This window comes from Alligator mississippiensis, chromosome 8 (assembly GCF_030867095.1).
Source record: "Alligator mississippiensis isolate rAllMis1 chromosome 8, rAllMis1, whole genome shotgun sequence".
NCBI classification, from domain to species: Eukaryota; Metazoa; Chordata; order Crocodylia; family Alligatoridae; genus Alligator; species Alligator mississippiensis.
This window is the reverse complement of record NC_081831.1, coordinates 6126402-6151757: the sequence shown is the minus strand read 5'-3', so window position 1 is coordinate 6151757 and position 25356 is coordinate 6126402. Positions and strand designations below refer to the sequence as shown.

Genomic DNA, 25356 nt, shown 5'->3' with positions numbered 1-25356 from the left:
AGAAATCCCACAAAATGAGGACATGTCCTCAGGCTATTGACAGAAATGAAAAACAAGCTGAAATACTGCCTTAAATTGTTAGATTTTTCTAAATTTAGCCAAGCAGTCAATAAATAGACACAATAGCTACGTCCAGACAAGCATGGGCATGTGCTTGTAGCGGCACAAATTTGTGCTGCCACTTTGTGTCACAGCGCGTGCCCCTGCCCATGCGTTTTGTTGGGGAACACATTGTCCTCCTAAGGGCAAACTGCCCATGCCCAGCTCCTCCTAGATCCTGGCATGCTGCTGTAACCAGGGGAGGGGACTGGCTGGGCACAGGGTGCCTGTGTGGGGCTAGCTGTCAGGCTGCCCCCACGCTGAGGCACCCTATACCCCAGCCACCTGGGGAGCAGCCCGGGACCTGGGCCTGCTCCCCCATCTCCATGGAGCCCCTGTGCTGCCTGCTCTTCTGTCTCTACATGTCCCAGCACATGCTATTTTGGTGTGCTTCATTTCACTTTTTTTTCCAAGGGTATTTTTTTTGCTACTGGGATTTCCTGGTAGCAAATTTTGTCCCCTGAGCTGCAAATTAGCAGCGCTGCCCATGGTTTAACATGCAACGCATATGGTTTATGGCACCACAAAGAGGTGTGTGGTGCCACAAACTGCATATGCATGCATGTGTGGACACAGCAAATGGTTTCTGTCAGCACTGCTGCCTTCTTTAGATACCATGTAAATCAAATACTTGTGATCAGAGTCTACTGCATAAAGATCAGTGCACATTTTATGTCATAGTTCAATGTACTAAAAGAATAACAAGGTTAACATTGCTGTTGCTTGTTACTTGTAATCAGCACTATCTATCTATATCAATTAATCTATCTCAAAAATCAAATTTCCTCTCTGAAAAGGAGATGATAAAAGATGATGTAAGATAAACACACCCCATGATATCAATATAAAACAAAGCTTAAAGAAATGAAGGAGCATGGTTTTCATTAGAAAATAAATGTAGAAATAAGCAAAACTAGTATTTGTAAACTCTCATTTGTATCTAGAGCATACTTGATGTCTGAGCATTGATTCTAGGTGTTTTTGAAAGTTTATAACCATAGTTCATCAAATAAAAGTTTGCGGAGGTATGGGACATATGCCATATGAGGAAGTCCAGCTCATTTTCAATTGTTTAGAGATGCAGAATCCTCTTACTGGTTTACAACTGTCCCTAAATTAAAAACCCCGGAGGAAAAATAAAAGACCCATTTTAACTCTGCCAAAATGTTTATGACTGCGACACCATCATACATGTATTCTCATGCTTTATTAAAACTGTACAATAAGAGAAGTTGTGATTTTAAAAGCAAATTCTTTTTTAGTTTCTAACTAATCAGTACCCCATATATGCAAGCAGGTTCTTAGCTGATATAAATTTGTGAAATCAAGGGTGCTATGCCAGTTTACATTAATCAGGAGTAGTCCTGGATGGTAAGCAAGATAACCAAGGTACCTAGAAGCAAGGTAACATAGGACGCTTCTGAGTGCTGAATGCATTATTCTGTGAATCAGGCTTATATGTCCCAAAGGTTATTCACTGAAGAGTCCAAAGCAGCATTTCTGTGAACCTCAAGGAGATTCTAACTAAATTTTCTTTTTTTAATAGATTTCCAAATTGCAATTCTCTACATTTTCTAAACGGAGCTACATATATCTATGATAATGAATACTTTCATGAAACAATCTGTAAAAGGCACAAACCTGAATGCTTATTTGTGCACTGATAAAATGTAATAGACTAGTTTGATGTTCACAGTTACCCTGTACAGTTCAAAGCACCCATTCCTGCAGCTGCTGCATGGATTCAAAGGGAATTTAGTGCATGCAGCTGCTATTGAATCAGTCCCAGTAGATTTTAATTTGTAGCTGTTATATCCTTTTTTTTCCAAACAGGACTGCAGAACTCTGTGTTTTTTTTCTATATTGCATGTTAACACTTTAAAATCCATTCCGAAAACCTGAAATTATGCTGGAAATAACACGGGCCAAATGGAGACCTCAAGGACCTGCAATATGGAGATGATTCTACATTAGTGCTACAAAAGCAGAGTTAATATTAGGCACTATTTTTAATATAGATTGTTCCTAACCTGGATTTCAGTGAACTTCCCAAAATGCAGAGTGGTTGGATCATGGGCATATATATACTCTAAAATGCATGAAATTGTATGTACTGTCCAACCCTCTGAATACTATCTGACTAGCTCTGGCAATGAAGGATCTGCTGAAAGCACGTTCTGTGTTTGGAGGCAATGAGATGGGATACAATGGGATGTAAAAGTAGCCCCCACTCTCAGTAAAGCTGTTTGGCATGTTGTACAAGGAATGAATAATCTTTACATTTTGGGCTTGATGGTCAGTGAAAGTAAATGGAACTGTTTCCATTTATTTCAGTGGGTTTGGATTAGTTCCTTTACAAAGCTGTTTTGTTAATTAATTTTGGAAAGACAACTTACCATACCACTCATCAACCCACGCAAAAGCCTGTCTGTGACCAATCAGTAATATGTCTCTGACCACCTGTGAAATAAGAAAAATGGTTGAAGTTATCTTTTGTACCAACCAAAACATTTTAGAATAATAAGCTAGGGTAGCATCATATTTTTTCTACAGAATCTAAGAATATAAAATCCTAAAATCTGAGACTCTAAAAGGAGCTTTGGTGACATATGCTATTTGGGAACAGATACAACAAATGCATTAATCGTTGGCAAGGAAACTGGAACTCCCTTCTCTTTCATCTTTCTTTTCATCTCTTGCCAGTTCTTCTCATGTATAGAAAGTTGATAAATGTAAAAAATCCTACCACATAGTGATTGTGTCATTAATTAATTAATTTTTCGACAAGTAGATTGGAAAACTCCCACTACCTGCCAGAGCTGTAAAAATTCCTGGACGCTGTTGTTATCTGAAAGTTACTCACTTCTACTTGTAGAATACTCCATCTTTTAATCTTCGATGATTAAAAACCTTGGCAGATTATAGACACAGAAAACTCTCTCCAAAAATATGAGTCAAAACCTTTATGAAACATTTAGACGTTTAAATAAAGAGATTGGATTCCGAGGGTCTTGCTGCATTGGAGAAGCATCAGCAACTGCAGGTTTATCACGTGAGTTCTCTGAACATGCACTAAGGCATCTGAATTCAGCATTGAGAATCAATCACGCAATGAAAATGAGCAACAGTATCAGTGTCAAGCCTCCTGAACGTTAGGAAATCAAAATCAGAAGATACAACAATAATAGTTAAATCCAACACAGCTGTCTAAAATTTGACATTCAATTATGGTTTAATGTTTTACCTCTTAACTTTCTTAAATTTCTCTGCAAGTGGTCTGTGAAGAAATTAAAGCGTTAAAGGAATAAACAGTTTCCAGGACCTGTAGTCCTTAGAAATTCTGGGTCTGATCCTAAGTGAATTTTTAATTGGCCAAATTCAGAAGTGATGGATAAGTTGGACACATTAATATTAACTCATCTTCAGAGCTGATTGCACTCTGTTAGCCTAAATCTGCTTGCCAATCTTGAATCCTACCAATCTGTAGACAAGCCTAACATGGTTATACTGTGTTTTAGGGAAGAAGTTTGAGGTGCTTGCTTGAGACTCAGTGTTGCCAGATGTATGATAACTGTCCTTGTTGGGTGGTTGATTTATCCTGGTGTGACATACAATAGATACTTGCAAATTTGGGCAAAATATACAGTAATTCAGGAAGATCCAAAGCTTGCTTTGAAGGATTTGAAGGAAAATGTTCATAGTCAATTAATTTTTCATCTTAAGTCACCTTAAATTGTCAGTCCCATGCCTTGTGCATGTGGATGTGCTTGTAGGCATGTTACACACATTACATTTTTGCAATTATGATAATTTTTGTTAAATACGTTTGAAGTTCAAGCACGCTAATTGTCATTTTTCAAATCTAACAACACTGGGCTCAGGAGACCCAGGTTAAAGTCTCTGTTCCACCACAGACTTTCTTTGGGATCTCAGGTGAGTGAGTAAGTCTCTCTGTGCCTCAGTTCCTCCTCTGTAAAGTGGGGATAAGAGCACTGACCTGCCTTGCAAGAGTTTGTGTGGATTAATATACAAAAAACTATGAGTTGCTCAGACACTCTGACTATTGGGATTATATAAGAGCCTATGGGAGAGTGGGGAAAAGGCTACTTTGGGTTTGACCCTCTAGCCTCCATCTCCTGGCAGTAGTTAAGTTACTTACGTGTCACAAGAGGTGTGATTTTTTTTTTACAGCAGTACATTTATTTTTAATTATGTACAATAATACTTCATAACCTGCGGGTAATTAAAAAAACAGCTGTCACCAGAGCAAATGGTAGAAGTTCAATTCTAATTCCAGTTACACTGATTTCTTACTAATGTAGCTCCAGCAGTAAGATTATGGTTAGAATCCGGCTTTACATTTTTCCTGATGAGGTTGGCAGGTTTTTTGTTCTTAGCATTATAGGTTAGCTGACTAGTACAATTGGAGAAAAAAGGACCTTTTATTCATTCATTCATCCATAAGATGTAGGCAACCTTGGAAGTCATCGGGCAGGAAAGACAACTGGGGTCAAATGACCCCAGCAAGGAGACTATCCAGTCTCCTCTTGAAGATTTCCAGGGTAGGTGATTGCACCACCTCTGGAGCGCTGCATCCAACTAAATAAACTATCAAAGCTAAGGTGGCCGTCAAATTAAAGTAAATACTAGGCCTCATTCTGCTCTCAGATTCAGTTTACTGAGAATGATTGCTGTTGTCACTGATGTAAAACCAAGTGAGGGGGCAGAATCAGATTACTAGATATAATTAGTTAGGTCACATCCCCAAAACTGTTTAGAACAATAAAGATATTAAAAGTTTTGGGTAATAAAATGACAGGAAATAATATTTCAGCCTAGAAACATTGTATTCTAAATGTAGCCTTTGAACAGCTCAGAAGTCTCACAATAAAGCTGTTGTCATTGGGACGAGGATGAGTTTACCAGCAGTGGAGGTCTCTGGGGAAGGCTGCAGGAAGAGAGGTTGTTTGTTCATCACACGCAAGGACTGCAGCCCTGGAGATGCTCCCGCTGGCTGTGCTCAGAGACGGGCCAGAAAGTGAACTCTGGAGCCAAACAATTCCGGTCTTTGGGGGCAGTTTGTATTTACAGAGAAATTTTACAGCTGGCCTCCATCTCTTTAATGGGCAAATAAAAACTTCCATATGCAAATACCCTTGAAAATCAGGAAGGAATAGAAGCAGTTTAGAGTTTAACTCCCTGGCTTCAGCTACCTCGAGGCTTGTCCAGATGCAGGCTAGTGCTCCAGTTCAGCTGGTGCACTAGATCTGCTCACATACGGGGCACATGCTGTAAGGTATAGCTGATCACTGACCTTGTGTACGAATTGTTCTACTCTGGTTTGAAGTCCCCAGACTTCAAATTTCACAGTCACCAGTTTGTAGGAGCACATGATTGGTTGTTGAGTGTCTCTCCAGCCTTCTTTTAGCAGGCCTCTGCCAGTCTTCTGTGACTTGAAATGTTTAGGATCCTGCAAAACAAGGAAGACTGATTGTAAAGACTTTCCCATCAAAGTCTTATTTATTAGTTTACTGATGTCCCTGTTTTAAGTTCTAATGAACCATGGAAACACGTTAAGTATTATGGAAATATAACATGAAGCTGCTTAAATGAATAATGGGACATGGTAAAACACATAAAGCTCCTGAACACCATGTCCATTTTGGGCTTAGCTATGTCTCACCCCTATAACATATGCACTCACACAAGTGCCATGCAAGGATGTAATCAAGACCAATCACATGCATTTGCTTCAACTTATTGTCAAGATCTGTGGCTCACTGTATCCTTTCTCTGTGGTACCCACGATAATAGGAGCTAGTTTGTTGTATTGGGCATTATAGTGCAAAAGCAGGGATTTGCTCACCACACGAGCCAGAAGGAATGATGTCTCTTGAACCTAATCCTTAGCTATAAAGTAACCATTGAGAATTAGAAGTAAATTTAATGGCACTGGTTTAAAAAAAATTACAAAATAATTAATGTACTTCATATCTAAAGAAACCAGTAAGGAAAACAGACGTTACTGTGCCATGTACATAGTATGCATAGACCCTGCCTATTTCTCATCCAGGACCTGCATGTCAGTTGGATGGAAGAGCAGCAGAATAAACTCAAAGGTGAAAAAACCAAACCCCAAACACAGAAAACCTTCATTATAAATGTCTCAGATGGAGGAGTGCTCACTTTGCAAACTTTATCAAGTGCGTTATTCTCTAGATGACTTGTACCTTATGTATTCAGTTATGCTGGTGTTCATTCACAGAATCTGATGAAGTAGGTTGTTGCCTATGAAAGCTCATGCCTCTCTGACCCAGTTAGTCTCTAAGGTGGTGCCATCCTGCTCTGCCTTCTGCATGACTTCAGACTAACACAGCTAACTATCTCTCAGCTATATGCTTGTGCAAAGCAAATGTAAAGAAGCCCCGAAGAGCTATATCCTGATGTGGCAACATTTTGCATCCAGTTTGCATAGATGTAAAGATGACACATGGCATGAGGGCAGTGGAGAGTCAAGCTCCCAAGGTTTAAGAGAAACAGGAGCAGTGAAAGATTACATGAAGAGATTTCCTCTTCTGTCCCTGAGGCTGATCCTAGGAACTGGTTTTAAGGAAAGTAGTTAGATGCTTTTGAAGCTTACGAGTGTCACATTATGGATGTAAATCTACACTGAGCAAAGTGCATAGATCCATCATCTATTTTAAGGGACCGACAATGCCATTGTAAATTCTAAGTTAAATATCCAGATAACTAGCTGAGTACAAGACTCTAGCAATACAGCAATCTCCAGTTACAGCTCAGTCACAATACTTTTGGACAAAACCCTGAAGATCTGTAATTTCAACACAAGCTACTTGATTTTCCAGTAAGTCAAGGAGAGCTGAGAATACATTATTACATTTATAGTCTGAAGGTAGAGCAAAGCCAAGATAACAATTGCTACTGAAAACAAAGATTATATCCAGACTTGATTCTTAAAATGAAATAGGTTTCCATGTTCTCAAAACTCATTGAAAATATAATAAAATGAATTTAAAAAATGGGGAAGTTTTGGTTATGAGAAGAAAGCCAGCATATATTCAGGGTTTACTTTCAACAATAAAAAAGATGTCCTTCATTTAAGTGGATATCCAAGAAATACTTAAGAGAGTAGCTGCAATTTATTGCATGAGTATGTTAATTTTTGTCTATCCGGCCTTATGTCTGCTCTTGCTAATTACATCTTTTAAGTCTTGGAGAGAATTTACAATTAAATATTCATTTTCAAAATATGGGGACAGGGAAGTAGTAGTGATTAGTGAAGTAGCAGTAGTACAATGTACCTCCTTTAATCCATACTAAACATCAAGCCCCGGAGGCTATGATCTCAGCAAGCTTATGCTTAAGTCCTTCCCTATTTAGGAACATAATTAAACATACACTTCAATATAAACGGTGCTGAAGTGATAACATAAATAAGGGTCTGGATAAGGATGACTTAAGGAAGGGGAAAATTGGTGACTATATTCTTTTTTCCCCTAATGTTTATTGTTAGCGCCAATGGCCCAGCTTCTGATTTTGTTCATAAAACTGAAGCTCTACCGTTTCACTTTTTTAACTAGCCTCTAATGAAGTGATGTTCTTCCCATCTTTATGTACGTCATTCCTTTTATTACTTTCACATCCTCCTCCATGAGCAACATGTTTGCAATACACTTTGGTTTTACCAGAGAAAAGAAAACATCATCACAGAAAACAAAGCAGCTACATCACATATCAGAATAACATACCACTGTACATCACAAATCACAGGTACATAATGTCTGCCCATCTTCTTATTCAATAAAACTTGACCTTAGCTTGGTCTGGATATTTTCCAGTTGAAAAGAACTGTTGTATAGATGATAACTGCCTGAAGTGAGCAGCACAATAAAAAAAATATGAGAATCAAAAAGACTGGGGACAAAGAATTATAGCAGATAGAGCCACAAGTAAGGAAACAGGTTACAACAGCTATATACAATTATTTTAAATATTCCTACCAAAGCTGAATGCAGTGAGCAACTATTTTTAAGAAATCAGGCAGAACTCAAACGTAAATGCTGATTTCAATGAGATAGTTGTTACAGCCCACAAGTCTCTTTTCTGGTATTATAGCAGAGGTAAAAAAGAGGATTTTACATTTCTCATGTTCTCTCATATAATTGTATATTTGTCTGCTAGGATGTAATACTGTCAGAGATCATCTCGGAGATTTGATGATAAATAATATGTATTTAAATCAAGCTTTTCAAAAAGTGATAGTGATTTTGGGTACATTGGTTTTTAGATTGCCCAACTTCAGACAAAGTAAAGGGGTCTGATTTTCAGAAAACACAGAGTACACATCCTCTAGAAATCAGGCTACTTTCAGATATCTCAAAATAAATATCCAAAATCACTAACTTGCAATCAAAAGTCACACCATAATCTCTCTTGGTTCCTTCAGGAGCAGATTTAATAAAAGCATGGTGGTACAACAGCTCATTTAACGTAGTCCCCCTTACCTTGATATTTGACTTAACTTAGATAGATAGGAGTTTATCATGCCACTTACAAGGCACGTCTACATGTGCATTAATGGTTATGGCTCATTAAGTTTAGTATCTGTAATAACAGGTCAGGTACTAACTAAATGCACAGTAACTGGCACTACTGCACAGTTGCATTGGCACACAGCTTTTAGTGACGCTAATGCACAGCAGACTAATTCTACTGGGCATTAGTGCAATAGCACAGCTTTGCTGTGACACACTAATGTGCAGTAGAATTACTCTACTGCGCATTTAATATCTCATGTAGATGCGCCCACAGTGTCATTAATTCTGATTGTCCAGTGCCAGTGATAATATCCATTTTTTAGTTCAATGACTCTAGTTAAGAACTGTGTCAGCCAATCCATTTACTGTTAAGAATTTTGGAGAAAAATTTCAAAAACGATTAAGTGATTTAGGAAGCTGAGTCCCACTTTTAGAAGTGACTTACAGTATATCTTTGTAGAGCCTGACATTAAGAATACTTATGTCTATGCAACTTGAAAATAAGTTTCAGGAATCTGAATTGTTTAGATGTTTTTGAAAATTTTGCCATTCATTCCTTTAAGGAATTTTTCTTGTATTTGCTTTTTCGGATAAACTAGTATTGTATTAGTAGAGAAGAGAAGCTTAATAGGCTGATGATATTGCTAATATTTCAGTTCTAGCCAGCAGTAAGAGTCATATTTTTTGTCCATATATTCTATGGTAGTTAAATCCAGAGATTATTTTGATCCATGAGGAAAATAAAGAAGATCAGGACTCTCAGCATTATTTGATGCATTTAACTGTATACTTTCTATTGCATCAAATATTATTTTCCGGATTCAGGACGCCTAGATCCTGATCAGTTTGCTTTCCCAATTTAGTTACACTCCAGTATTTATTAGCAGTGTGGATGCTCCTTTGACATCAGTAAGGAACTTCCTGCTCAGACTGCAATAATAGTGAATTATTGTCGATTGCTTTTAAATTAATTATTTAGATAAAGTCTGTCCGGAAAACGTATTATTTCTTCTAGATTTCCAATTTGTCAACCTGAGAGCCTGTGGATCAGAATCTCTTTGGGATCCTGTGTTCAGATGCTGCCTTAAGGAATTCTGGTTTTATATACTCACAACTAGATTTTTTGGAGCAAGGACAGTCTTTTCCTTGTGTATGAATACATTGCCTAGAATGATGAAACAGTGGTCCTGGTGAGATCAGTAATGTTTGTAGATCTTACTACATTACAAATTATTTTTGGTAGTGATGATGATGATGATATAGGCATCTACAACTTTAACTGTTACATAAACCACCATTTTTTTCTGCTATATAAATCACCATTTTTTCCCCCATCAAGGGTCTTGGAGAGATGCACTGTGGGAAGTGCTTCAAACAGTGAGTGTACAGACATGCATAGACCAAGAGGCACTTCAGAAACAACTCTCAAAAAGTGAGGAACATCCTTGAAGTGCTTCCTTTTGAAGCACTCCCTGGAATGTCTGTCTCCTCAAGTGGTCCCCCAGCACTCCCCTGGGCTCTGCCAGTGGGCGCAGCAGGGCAGCTCCCCAATGAGCTTTCTCCTGTGTGCTCAGCTATCCTCAGGCATGCAGGGATTCCTGCTGCCCGGCTCTCTGGAACTCGTGCTTTCATGGCCATTTTGAAGCACTCTGTGGAAGTCAGGGAGAGCCGTGTGTCTGCAGGGGGCTGAATGGGAAGTGCTCTGGGATTCAGAGTGCTTTAAATGTATGTCTGTCCCTGGCCAAGGTAAACCTTTAGATAAAAAGAGGCACATTCACTTCTGAAATCAACAGAGACATGTTTATAGTTTGTCTCAATAGCCACATTTTCAAAAATTGTCAATGAAAATTGAACAGGTGTTTAAATCACATGGACATCAAATCACACATATGTTCATAGGGTTGTGAGGGAAAGCAAGGGTCATTTAAGACCACCCCCTGCATAAATTGGGGATGTAACATTTCTAAAATTACCCTGTACAAATGCTAATGGCTTGAAAATCTCCAGTGAAGAAGATTTTACAGCTTTTTTGAGCAGCTTGTTCTACTGTCCTACTGTTATGACAGTGTGAGGATATTTTTTCTGAGATTCAATTTAAGTCTGTGTTGCTAGAGTGCTTTTCGTGCTGCCCTCTCTGGTAAGAGAGAACAGCTGTTCTCCCTTTTCTTTACAGCTTACATTTCCAACTCATTATTTTTCTCTTGCGTCTGGGTCCTCTCCAGTTTCTCTACATCCTTCTGAAAACACAGAGTCCAGAAATGCATACAATATTCTAGTAGAGGCATAACCCAGCTGAGTCAACTGATAGTATCATCTCCCGTATCTTGCATATAATACTCCCATTTATGCAGCCTAAAATTGCGTTTGGTTTTTTATGTTACATCACATAGGACTTGATATTTTTGCTCAAAACCAAAACAGCATTAGGATGCTGCAAAAGCAATGTTGTTCTCTTGGAAGTTAGCCCAGCAAACACCTGGATTTAGTGATAAAAACTCTTCTTAGCCCACAAACAGGCCATGGACATCCACTGAAATGTTTCTGACTGAGAATCCTTGCACAGTGCCCACATTTTGGCTCTCTTTAAACCTACCCATCTGCTTGAAGGACAGTATGTCTAGTCACAAGTTGGCTGGATTGTTATAAGTTGAGATGTGCCCTACACATAGGTCAACAGGCAACTTGCATAACCCAAGAAACACATTTTTATGGGGAGTCCTTGCCTTGAAAAATTTGAATGCACAGGTACCTGAGGCTGCAGAAAGGGAAAGGGAATGGAAAGGGAAGGTTCACAACTGTATTTCCACTGTGCTGCACTGAAAATAAAGAGCCAAATCCTGATGATGACCTTTTAGTACTCAGTTCTTGCTTTGGCAAACTTGCATTCCATCTGAAGGGAGTTTGGGCCTTGCAAGGACAAAGTACAAAGTGAGCAATGTGGCTGAAGGGGGCACAAGGCACTAATGTGGCTCCATTCACATTATGAAAAAGTTGCAAGGCTAACTGGTTGCCCATCACTTTGAAACATTTTCCCAGTCTGCCACCATCAGTCTCACCCTTGTGAAGGGCAGGGATATTTTATAAAGGCTCACTATCATAGGCCCCCATCCTATAGTTTGCACTGTTATGGTATCTAAGTGCCTGACCCAAAACCCTGGAAGTAACTGGGAATTCTTTTTCTTGTGTTCACTGGCCCTTGGATCAGACCACAAGTACCAAATATTTTTCCAGGTTCTTAATAAATACTAAATTTTCAAGAAATCAGCTTTGCTGCTGGGACTACAGTTTGCCTGAGTGACTGGGTTGATACTGCAATCTGCCAGAAGGAGGGCAACTCAGATATGTAGTTCATTTTCTAATCACGAGTTGCTTCCTTTTGAAAAGGGTACTTAAGTTCTTTGAAAATACTATAAAAATGACCAAATAAAGGAAATGTTAGTATAACTACATTATTTTTTTTCCACCAGTGGTTCAGGTACTTCTGCCCTGAGTGTTTTCAATACTCAACTTACCTTTCTACTTTCCAAAATAAATGCTCATCTTATTTACAATGATAGGGCTTTCATCTACATTTATTTCTCTGGACATTAAAAAGAAGTTCTTTTTCCAAATCTGATTTGAAACTGATCTAAGATCTTGCGTAGAAGGGTAATCATTATGCTTTTGTCTTCATTTTTTAAATTATATTCTACTGGAACCCAAGCACACAGACACCAATATTTCTGCTTTGTTAGCACTTGATACCTAAAGTGCTATTTTTAAACCACTCTGCAGTTGGCAGTAGAACATACTGCAAACATGGGAGCAATTTGTGCTATTCCCTTGCAAAATGACTCTGTCAAATGAGCCTGACTCATAAATTATATCAGATATCAAGAGGAACAGGGAAGAGCACTCTAAACCAAATGAAGAAAAGAAGTACCAGTGAAAACATAATATCAATAAAGTAAAAACAGTTAATCAAACGGGTAAACATTATGTGATGAATGCTCTAAGCCGGTGGTGTCCAACCTTCTGGCCTGCAGGCTAGATGAGTGGAGCAGGGTCTATCTGCAGGACGGATGCAGCACAGGGTTGATGCATGGAGACAGTCCATGGGCCCAGATCTCACCACACAGCAACTTGTGTGCACCAAATCTGACTCTCTGTGCCAGCTCAGCCCCATGCACTGATGCGACCTGACATGCGGGATCGTATCATTTGGCCCATGGGCTCTCCGTGGGTTTGGAAATTTAATGGCAGGGGAGCAGTGACAGTGTTAATTGCTGTAGCTTATGCTCCTCTATTGCCAAATTTCTGGATCACTGGGGAGCCTTACAGGCAGGTGACACAGCTCTGCTGGCTGCAACTGGCCTCTGCTCTACACCACTGATTCTGAGGCCAGAGTTAAAGTCAGCTCCCAAGGGAGGCAGGTTATCACCGCTCTCTTCTCTATCCCTGCTCAGAGGCCTCCAAGATTCTTCTTTCCAGGGCACAAATTCTTTACCTTAAATTCCTACTGTGGAATATTCTACCAACAGATATCCGTGATGCACATTTTTTTTCCTGTAGGCTGAAGTCCAATTTGTTTGCTGTAGCATTTCAGAACTAATCCGTCATGATTTTGTTTTGATCTATGTGACCTGGCATTTCATCACCAGCTGCGATGGGTGGGCTTTGAATATGAGACTGTACAGACACAGCGTTCTGCAAGCCTATATTGATGCAAAATGCTACTGTTGTGATATTTATATTTCATACTGTAAGATATTTGGGGTTTTTTTGTTCTGTTTTTTTTCCTGACAGCCAGTTAAATCCTGCTTTACCCCAAGTGGCAGGACAGTTTTGAGGTGGTAGACCAATGCAAATATTTTATTTTTGCAAAATGTGTATTATAAAGAGCTGGCTCTGTAGTACTGGGGGCCAGGCTATGAGGAGATCAATATATAAGTGGCCTTATCTGCATGGGGAATATGTATTGGTATAGATATTTGGGTATAATGTAGCTGTTCTGGAATAACACACCTGTATAAAAACTCTGTTTTGGAATAAATGTGATTTTATTCTGGAATAATTAACTCGGCTTTGTGAGTAAATGACTAAAGTCATTTTTAGTCTGCAATACAGTGCCCAGAAGGGAGTTATTTTGGAATAGCTATTGAAGAACAATTATCCCAGAATAATGATCCTGGTCAAATTCCCTATGATTGATGAGCAGAACAAAAAGAGGGTTAAACATATTAGGCAAAAGGCTGCTAAAATACTCTATTGTAACCCTTGTGTTTCTAGATTTGGGCAACTGCTGTACACATTCATGGAAGTGAGTGCAGGATATAGCACCCAGCGCTGAGTACTGCTCCAGCACAGAGTACATGCAACTTTCCTCTCAGAGGCTTAACTCCATCGTATAGAGAGAATTCTGGGTTTTTTCCTTCTACTATGACATATTAGAAAGCAAAGATGGTTGGCAATAATAGGAGGGGCCCTAAGTTCAGATTCAAGAGTCACCATTAGAAGACAGCACAGCTGTGGTGGGCATGGAGGACACTAGAATCTCCTCCACTTGTATGAGTAGTTCTCTCCTGATAATTTAATACACTTTCACTTTGGTAATTGAAGTAGCGGTGTTATTTCAACTGACATCATTCCTATGCCTGAGGTGTACAAGGGGGGTTGTTATGGTATTTTGAAGGCACCTGGACAGCAGCAAGCTGGACTCATTACACTGCAGCTGTGTTACCTTGAAACGGAAACAGAAATTGAAGGCGAAAACTGTGGCAGCTGCATGAAATCTAACTATTTGGAAACCATTTACAGAGTTTATTCCCTCTCTGGCACCCTTAATTGCTGTGCTGTCATCTGGAAATGAAACCTCATTAGTTCAAAAACTTAAATATGATGGCAAAGAATATTTTGTACAGAAGTCCACAGCTCTGGTAAATGTTATACGTGAATGGTTCACTTGAGAATCCATTCCTGAGCTGTAGTTCGGTTCCCTTCTCATCAATAATTCAGATAAATATTTATAACTCTCTCTCTCCCTCTCTCTCTCCCTCTCACACACACACACACACACATACACACACACGCAATACATGGTGATGAGGTATGGCATAAAGGTGTTACTGGCATGAGTTCAGGATACTCACCAATAATGACGTCAAGCACGAACTATGCAGATCATCCCAACCTGATGCCAGTAAAGCCACTCCACATCACCCTGTATTCCATGTAATAAATACAAGTTTGGATAGACAGAAAAGCAAGTACACATGCACATGTATGGAGCTATCATAGAGATAAAAGACCAGTCACTAAATCTGAAATTGGATCCAAACATCCTCAGATCTGAAACATGCATCAAAAATTTTTTGCTTCAGATTTCTGCAACAACCACAGTGAAGACATGGCAGCCTTGGTGACTAGCTCATGCTGAAGTCTGTGCTGCTACTGAGCTTGTTACTTAAGCTGGCTAGTTCAAACTCCATATGCCTACATGTACGGCAGTCACACTTTAACCTGCTGGGTAGATAAAGCTTGATACAAATGTGGTAGAAGAAATAAGATGAATCACACTTAACATTTTACTGATCCATGTTTTGGCTTAAGCTTATCTGAAATGTGAGTCTTATCCACTAAAGGAGGTGGCAGCAAAAGATCTGATTATGAGAAATGTACAAAGGTTCATCACGAATAACTGCAGACTGGAAGAAATCTTGGGACTCTCACATGGGCAAGTGAAGATTACAGCTGCAGTTACCTTATGTGGCCTGAATTTAGATCCCTGAGTCACTAAAAGTTATGAATGGAAGATTATTAACCTCCTTTTTTTTTATGCTGGATGCATTGTAGCAGCCATGCTTCCATTTGCAAGAGTTAGTGGTTTTCTTTGCATTTAGTATATGCAGAATAGTGAGCATATCACAGACTTGTGATTGTGCAGGCTCCTATAAGCCTGGGGTTTAGACAGGCTTTTACATGCCGTGGACCTGTGGGATGCTCTGTGGATAAGTGATAAAGGAGGAAGTGAAGCTTGCAGAGTTTGTCTGATCCACTGGGTACTGGATATGCTTAACCCACTAATAGTTTGGCCTTATTTATTTAGAAAGTTCTGTTTGCACCTTCCCCCAAAGTGCCTGGGTACTTTATAGCAATAAAAATAATCCTCTTCCTTCTAAAGCTCTGGATCTTCCACTTCTACAAAACATTGTGCTTCTACCATAGTTGGTTTTTACCACTGAGAATCTGGTCCTTTGTGTGTGCTGCATGCCACGGTTAGTAACCTTTTGTGATTCAGTATTGTTTAGTGAGCTAAGTGTTTTTTGCAAACACTGAAGGATAAGACCTTTACTCTTAAATGGATTAGGATCGTTTAGATGGCTCTGGCCAAGAGATCACTCAAGATTATCCTGGCAGACATCCTTTAGGATGCTGCTCATTGAGACAGTAACTGGTTCTTCAGCCTATATGGCCCTTGGGTAATTTTTTTTTTACTCTTCAGTTTCTAGATATTATTTGGAAAGCAAAGGGCTGTTAGGCTGACTTGTGCCTTTTCCCTTTAATCTCTGCCCCATTCTCACAAAACATGTCTCTTCCCCATTTTGTGACAGCAGAACTCAAAATGTGTAACTGCAGTCCAGTGGAAGATTATGTAAAGAGATATTTTATGTATTTGTGGCTCTGCTGCTTACATATACATCACTACTACATGACAAGCAGTGAAAGGGAAAACACGGCCTCTTTAATCTGACTGCAAGTTCGTTAGAAGAGTGGCAGACGTGCAACGAATCAGCCTCACCCCCTCCCCAAGTGCTGCTCTGATCCCTTTCCCTTGCCCAATCTGCTGCTCAGCTGTCTGCTCCTTGCCCTGTGCTTGCTCCCTGCCAGATCTGATGCTCTCCCTGCCCTGGCCCCTGCCCTAGCTGTGACTGTGCTGCTTATCTGCTCCCCAATTTATTGCCTGCCACACACAGAGGCTGCCTGTGCCACTTGTGGCACCCATGACACAGGTTGGCCACTCCTGCATTAGAACAAAATACCTCTTATAGACTGGGGCCCAATGAGGCAGGAAATACCTGTTTTCACAGTTGGCCCCTTATTCCTGATCAGGACTTCTAGGTGTTAGTACAGTATTACTATTACTAATGAGAACGCTCACCTGTGTGGATGAGGCACACATGACCAGATTTTATGTTAATATAAGTGAGTAAAACTACACCGAAGTCAGTGTGGCTATGTCTATTTATACCAGAAGATAATCTGGTCAGTAATTGATGGGTTGTTTGATATACAAACTCAAAGAAAGGTCAGTTGAACTGCAGAAAGGGGCTTTTCATATACAGGTCCTTGAAATATTGATGACATTGCTTCCTTTTCAAGTTGATGGGTCAAAAGAAAGCTGAATGCCTTAAAGCTAAAAAGAAACCATTTGAGTCCCAAATAAAGGTTAACAGCATGAATACTGCCATACTGCAAGCAGTTTAGATGCTGTGTTAAAATATTAAAATAAAATATTTTTCTAATTTGCATCTGAATCATGAACTTTTGTGCATGTTTTTAACACAACAGTAAAGGATATATTTGAATAGGGTCTAGACCTATTTCAGGGCCAAGATGCTGCGTACTGTGACCCTGATCCAGCAAAGTACTTAAGAACTTGCTTAACTTGAAGCATCTGACCAGTTCAATGAAATCAAAAGATTACTCTCATGTTTGAAATGAAAAACATGCTAATGGGTTTCTTTTTTAATCAGGGTCAAATACTTATTATGTTGCAGGGCTAATCCTTCAGTCTGGAGGACCATATTCTGCTCTCAACATAGATTTGCAGTAAATCCACAGTAATCAATTACATTATTCTCTACAACAGTGTAATTAAAAGCACCATTTGGTCCACCAGGTTTGAGCCTAATTTCACTTGTGTTGTTTTTACACTGATTTAACTTTATTTAAGTTTAATGAGGTTATTTCTAGTTGATACCAGCTTATGTGAAGGGAGAATCAGACCTGTGCCTGAAAATGTGCAGAACCAGCATAAGTAGAAGGCGAATCAGAGTTGTAGATTGAAACTGCAGAAAATCCGTGACCTGTAAAATTTTACTGATCTCTTTTCAGCAGCTCCTGAAATCTGTTAATTGGACTACAAAAATATTTATAGCCAGAATCTCATGTACACTTAAGCCTCTTTACACTATTACCACTTTTATGTAAATATGACAGAAATTGTATTCACATCTATTTTATGATCCTTCTACATTGTCAATATAGTGGAAAGAGACATAGTATAAATGAAAATCTCACCCATGTTCTTCATAACATAATATTGAAACATATCTTGATTATATGAAATCAGGTCTTACATGTATACTGGGAGTTACAAGATACAAGATAGATTTTTTGACTGTATAAAAGAAAAAACAATATTTACTCTTCTGTTAAACAGGAATGATGGCAAAATTTTAACTCCCAGTATTTTATGATGTCCTCAAGAAACTTTTGTTGGCAATGCATACATTATGTTCCAGCACTGAAAAAATAACAGATGTTGGATTATTGCTGTTTTACAGTATGTAGAAAAAATCACAATATGCTTGGAATTAGGTCCACAGAATTGTCCTTGAAATACAACATGGTTTTCACATTTTTTCTCAGTTAACATTAGGTTTTCTGTGTCATGAAATAAATCTTTAAAAAATGAAGTTTAATAGTTGGCTAGTAAGGAACCATAAGGAAAGTGTAAAAGCTATTCGGTAATATCTCTGTTTGCAGTATTGGGTGTGCATATAGAAATGAAAAATCTAACTTGATTTCTTTAAAACAGAGCCAAATAATGTCCAGGTTAGCTCCATGGCTTTTCGCTGCAGTCCCCCTTCCTAAACGGGACAGCCAGACCATGGAGTAGCATTAAGATACTGGTGAGTCAATTCACCAAGTGATATCCTATATGGATGTCAGTACACAACAAACAGGTTTCATAATAATATATACTAAGTTTTCATCCAGTACAAGCAGTTTGTCACTTTTGTATTGTCATTAGTACAACTGTGGTAGGGAGTGTAACTTGAACATCCTAGTCTGAAATACAGATTTCCTGTTACATAAATTATTCCACTGCCAATTCTTCCATTGTCCATCCCAAAAATTGTTGCAAAGCCCTGCTACACTTTGTTAGGCAGCCACTATACTCAATCCAGCTATGAGAATAGTATTGAGTCCAACCTCCCTTCCAACAGAGGCAAACTGTATTTCCAAACTGAACTGCAGGCACAAGTCTGAGTACTTCTCCTTCCAGCTACTCATTCTGAATTGGCAGTTGGCTAAGCCAGACACTCACGTATGCAGACTTTCAGCTGCAATCAAAAGACTGTACTAACTTTTGAAGCTGTAAATTGCACTTGTTTGAGGAACAGCCTTACGGGGCACAAATCAGCTCATTAAAATATATGGCTGGGATTTTCATAGGAACTTAAGGGAGGCAGGTGCTCTACTCCCATTGAAATTTATTCAGCTTTAGGTGCCTAACTCCCTCGGGCTCCTTTGAGAATCTCAGCATACATATTGCATTCAAAATTGCTGTTGAAGAATATTATCCAGGGTCTAAAGTCAAGTGCTTTAAAGTTAGGTAATGCCAGATTTATGGTTGCTCAGACAAGATGAATTCTGCCTATTTCAGCACTGAATTTATGCTATGAATGAGGTAAAACAGTGTGTGATCAGGTAACAAAATCTGTACCATAATGCATATGTCCAAGGATCCTGAATCAAGGTTACACAGCAACTGTAAAACTGGCATTTCTTAATGTTAACTATGCAACCTAAATAAAGCTGTTCTAATGTAGCTCTTTTGTATGTTGGTAGTGTAATGAAGGGTGGGGGGTGACTGGGGCACCAGCCCCAGGTATTAACCCTGGATGGGGGCAAAATAACCAGAACCGGCTGAGCCGTTGGATCAGCCGCCACCATGGCGGCAGCAGTCCAGCTAGTGGTGTTGCCCTGCCCATGTGGCGCCAAGCCCAGGACACTCAAGCGTATCGTGACACCTCTGGTTTCTAGGAGTTTTTTAAAAGGGCAAATGTGAAGCAAAGGATGTGAACCACAACACCTCCCCCTGAGTTGCAACCAGGAGTCTATCCCTTGGTGAAATCCCATGATTTGCTGGATGCACAGGGTCAGTCTAAATGATCATAATGCCCTCCCCACCCCCAAACAACTAATATTTATCACTCCTTAACAGAGTCTGAATTCTGGTCATTCTGTGCTACAGTGGAGACCGTTCCTGTGTGAGCTGAAGGCTCAGTTAAATTAGCTGCTAGGTTGAGAAGGCGCTATCCCAAGGTTGAACCCTTGGGCCTAGGAGTGGTGACAGAGACAAGCTCAGCTCCTCTTTCTCTTCTCCTTCCTCCCCATCAGGAGTTGAGGGGGTATTATGTTTTATGTGATGCCACCAGGTAGATTTGGGACAAAGGGCACCTATACATGACGGAGCTCTGCTCTGCTGCATGCTAACTCAATTAATCAAGTCTGCTGGAGTCACAGGTATTCAGTGTCCCCGTGTTTCAAAATGGCAGCGGGGATGTTGAACTAAAGCTCATCAAGCGAGCTTTGGTTAAAGCGCCCTGGCCACCATTTTGAAGCACGGGACACTGAATATACATGACGCTCTTAGTCTGCTCTAATTAAAGCACCTCCCCTTCACCCTGGAGCATGTGTATAGAGGCCCAAGGTGACTGCAGGTAGGAGAGATTTCTGGGTGGGAAGGAAAGCCCAGTGTGACTCCTGAGAGGTGTGTCCCCTGTTCATGCATCTGATCCATGTAGTATCCCTACAAAGGAACATGACTCACTAGGGTTTTGTGCCGGATCTGAGGTGATGGGATAGGGAGGAACCAGGCCAGCCCCCGCCGCATTTCCCTTAGCTCTAAAATTGCTTCAGGAAGGTCAGAAGTTCCCAGTAAAGCACATGTTGATGACGCCCAACTTTGGCAGGGGCATGAACCTGCACTTGAAATGTTCAGATTAGTTATTATATAAGCAGGATGCCAAAATTGCAGGAATGCAGGCAAATGAAAGAAAACGGTGATTTTGAACAGTTAACAGCAGGAAGAGTTGAACAGGACTTGATGGCACTAAATAGAGGCTTTTTCACTCTGAAAGCTACCCTGTTGAGTACCAAAGACCTAGTGCAAACTGGGGGTAGAAAAGCATCTCATAGAAGAGGTTGCAAAAAATGTTGATAAAGAAAAGTGTCAGGCAGCCTAAACACAGAGGCTTTCCCTGATATCACAAGCCCCAATGACTGGCACAATTTCATTTGAAGAATTGAAGCTGCTTTTGAGTCCTAGCTCTATTAGTAGACATGCTAAGAGGCCTTTATAATGTATGTGAACAACTTAAGATCTTAACAGATATGCAAATATTCTGCATATAGAGGCCACATAAGAGAGAGAGAGATACTCCGAAGCGTATCTGTTCCTGGTACACTGGCTGCACAGTGATACATATACAGCAATCCCCTGCTCTGATACTGCTGAGAAAAAAAGAACACTTTTGGAAAGTACAAAATGAAATCTGAGCAATGGTGGGGATTTCCTTGCAGACCCACTGAAAGCCTGTGACAGGTCTCCAAGAGATGACTGTGGCAAATGAGCACACATCGATAGCACCCTTCACATTCCCTCTTTACTCTTTCACACTTGAGTTGTCTCTTACCTCTGACTCTTTATAATAGCGCTCAGGTATTTCATCGCAGGCAATATCAATAAAGCAGACTTCTCGCTCGAGGTCTTTAGCTTCCTTGTCAAAAATCTGCGAGAGTTAAAAGACATTTAAAGATTACAACAGAACAGTGTGCCCTTCCATATTCCAGCTGTCATAATGGGTACAAGCCATTGCTAAGGATTGAGCTAAAGGTCTGTAGCAAAAGTGTGGCCAAGGACACAGACAAAGAACACATCCTTTGGCAAATTCCAGCAATAGCTGCTTAAAGGGAGCGTACAGCAGCCATTGCTTGGGGACATTACTCCCATTTCAGTCCAGGAGTCCCCAGACTATTACATGCAGTACACCATGCTCAGCACCTCTGCTACTGCTCAGTCCGCTCCACCCCGTCCTCTCTTGCACAGCTTTGTAGAATCAAGCCCCCAGTTAACACCCGGGAAAACAGAAATTTGATCCAAATCTTATTTATTTTTGCTCTCTTTATTTTTTTGGTCCAGTTCTCACAGCTGAGGGAAAAGTCAGCTTTCCAGACTTTGAATTTATTTTGAGCCTTCTATAAGATCGGTTAAAAGAATTATTTTACTTTAGGGAAAATGATGAAATGTGGGTGCGTGAAATTAAGCAGGCGTTCAATTGCTGCTATGCTGAGACTGAGGATTCTGGTTCAATCCTACTGTGCCCTCACGTTTTTAACCTGTAAAGTCACACAGGAAAGCTCTCCCCTCAATGCATGCATGGAGGTCCTAATGGGGGGCTACTGTGTGGGCTCCTATTGGCTTAAATCCTTTAGGGCCTGGTTTTGAAATCTCACTTCTGCACCACTGCGCTGTGGGGGCCATTTGGAAATATAATTATTTGCCTATGTGGTTAACCTCTCTGCTTACCTATCTGAGAAATCAACTACATAGGCATCTTTCTGACCGATCTGATGTATCTCTTTGTGGTTCTGTGTATACAGAAAGGGAAGCCGAGGTTGTCTAGAAAATCTGGCCCACAAAATTAAGAGCTGGGTATGCATATTCAAAGATAATAACTAGCCAACACTGCGCTGCTTCTGTGTGATACAATGCTTCACTGAGAATGTTTCCAGGAAGTATAAGTATCCCTTGCTTTAAAAATGTAATGAATATATAAAAAGGCTAATTTCATTTCATCCTAGAGAAACAGTTAATTTAATACAAGTATACAAAATGCTAGCATCACTCAGTGGCCAGGCTGCTACTTGAATATTTTCTGAAAGAAATTTACCTCTCTCGTACAAGCAGTAAAAATGGAAAGGGACTGGAAATAGGTGATAATTTAAATAAAAGTATATATGGGGCAATCTTAAGGGATGCACCTGTAAGGCAAACATAAATACATGAAAGGTTAGACCCCGAATGTTTAAACTAACTCCTCTCAGTAGCTATGAGAGCTTTATCCATTAGCTCTAAAATTAAACAGACTTCACTGGGAACACTTGCTGAAATGGGTGTAAAATGCTAAGAAAGTATGAGTTACAGGTATATATATTTAAAAGGTCCAGAGTGTGTGTTTGGTTTATCTGAAGTACCTGCAACTTACACTTCATCTATAGTGAATGAAATGAATGAGACTGTTCATGGAGAAAGAGACCATTCTGCATGAGCAGAAGTATCAAATTCTGGCTCTTCTGTAAAAGAATATGGGGATTCTCTTAATTTACAAGGTGCTATTGCCCAATCAGCTAAGGCCCTGATTCACTACCTTGCTATAAACACATGAACAGTTTTATACATGCTTAAGTGTCTTGCTAAATTTCTCCCTAAATTTGTTATCTTGTGAAAGCAGCTTTCCCCACCATTTTACAAAGGGAAATATTGAACTTATTTGAAATTTCAAGTGAAACAATTTAATTCAGGGTATCACAAATCTTCAAATCTTAAGGATGCAGAAGGAAAACATTGACAAAGGTAAAACAGACACATCTTTTTCCATTTTCCAAGCTAAAAGTAGTGCAAAGAGTAAACCAAGAGCATAACTGATAGAGGACGGATCCAGTTTTTTCACAACAGTCTTTTTGATCATTTACATTGCCAAGTATAAAACATGTAAGAAATATTTTTTAAAATATACTTTAAATCTGAAATTGTCCTTTCAGCTGTGCACCTTGCCTGTTATGGGGCTTGATCTCATGATCTCTCACGGAGCCTATCAAGTACAAGACTTTTGGGAGGGGTGGTTTTAAATGTGTGAAAGAGTTCAGGTTGACAGATGGCTAGAGATTATTCAGTTAAATCACTGGCCTTCACTAGTTTCAGCCAAGTGAATACTCAGATGTACACGTAGAAATCTCCAGTTTTCAAAACCAAGAGGGAGACGAGGTTTTTTTACTCATCCCTGACCTCATAACTCTGAGTCTGCCTCTGGCTAGAACAGACGCCTTCCTTCATGCCAAGTGTTTGCTTCATGATGAGCTCACTCCAGTGACTGGCCCAAGTTGTCAGATCATTTGTCCATGCTCCAGTCTGAGACTGTCCTTGCAAGATTTGCAGATGGAGATTTAATCCCCTGACTTTATCAGCAGTGGAAGTAAGAAGTCATTAGAGCACAAGATTGATTTCTTTTTTAGGTCTAATTCTCTTATTGCCTCTTCTAGCCAAATAATCCAGGATACACTTAAAGCCTGCAGGGGGGATGTTTGGATTGCTTTTGCAATCACAAGTAAGAGACTGGAGAAATTAAAAAGTTTTAGAGGAGGAGATTAAGCCCATGAAAAGAAACATAAGGCTCCCAATCTGTGCAGTTATATTTGCAAATGTGTAAAAAACGGAGGGTGAGAACACTCTGTCTCCCTAAAAAAGAATTACAGAATGGCTGGTTGTTAAATATTATTAAATTGGAGTAGAATTGGAGAGGCCAATTGGAAGCCAGATAACCAACTGAGATGGAAATATGCAGGATTAAACCACAAGCAAAAGGTAACGTTTAGACTGACGTTTAGGTGCCGTTTGTTGTTTGTGTGACAGTTGTGCTGCATTACACAAACATTATGCACTTCCACCTCCAAGAGGAACGAAAAACAGCTCCAGATACATTTTCCAGTCAGATTAATCCACCCACAAAATGATAGTAGAGTTGAAAGAAGGCTTTAATTGGGCCATTTTTATAAAAGTAAAGTGGTTTGTTTTGAACAAAGTTTAAATAAAACAAAAAAACCTGAAAACCCCACCAAACTCCCCTGGAACAGCCTCCGCAGAGTTCTGACGCCCCAACAGAGATCACGAAGGACGCAGCAACAAAAACCGATGCCTCCATGCTTCACACTTCTTTCCTCCCTTTATTCGATGAAGTGCAACCCCCATGGGCTATCAGAGAAGCAGGTGTCCCAGCATACACTTTGCTCGTGACTGCTTTTCCCCTCTGACCAGTGGTACGGCAGGAAGACAGCTTATGGGGATAAGAAAAATCAGTGCTTCCATACTGTATCTACAGGCTCAAGGGATTGGAAATGCTTGGGTATGGAACATATCATCCCTGTTTGCTGATTCAAATCGAGGTCATGTCAGCAGCCATCTCACTGTGAACATGTAAGGCACTGGTTCTCTACCATTTTAGACTCAAGGCAGCCCTCCATAACTTTCCTGAATTTAGCAGCACCCCATTTAAAAATGTATTTCTTACCTCTCTGCACACTGCAGCACCCATAAAAACATCCCCCGGTGCCCCAGCGTTCGTGGCACTGCAGTTGACAATCATCGCTCTTCACTTCAATACCTGTTTTTTTTTAAAACTGTGCCTGTCCTTTCACGGCGCCTGATGAACTGAGCTTGGGCTCATGTAAGGTTATGCCATATATCTCTGATTTAGTTAGTCTCTAAGGCGCAAATCTACCCTGCTTTCTGCCTGATTTCAGACTATAGCAAGTAGCCAGGCCAGGCCATCTGGCTTGGTTATAAAGCATCAGCGCACACAGGCTAGAGGGGGTTTTGTGTGCGAACAGGAGCTAGATTAGTGACCGTGCCTGCATAAGAGCTTGACTTCAT

The 25356-nt window shown here is 40.0% G+C and overlaps 1 protein-coding gene across 1 annotated transcript in view; it reads right to left on the bottom strand.

The window, feature by feature from the left end:
• PITPNC1 (phosphatidylinositol transfer protein cytoplasmic 1) overlaps positions 1-25356 on the bottom strand; it is a 176781-nt gene that overhangs the window by 11032 nt on the left and 140393 nt on the right. The window contains exons 8-10 of the mRNA XM_059732043.1: positions 21344-21439; positions 5414-5569; positions 2496-2559 (exon numbers count right to left, since the gene is read on the bottom strand). Of these exons, the coding sequence (XP_059588026.1) occupies positions 2496-2559; positions 5414-5569; positions 21344-21439 (316 nt within the window). The remainder of the gene's footprint in view (positions 1-2495; positions 2560-5413; positions 5570-21343; positions 21440-25356) is intronic.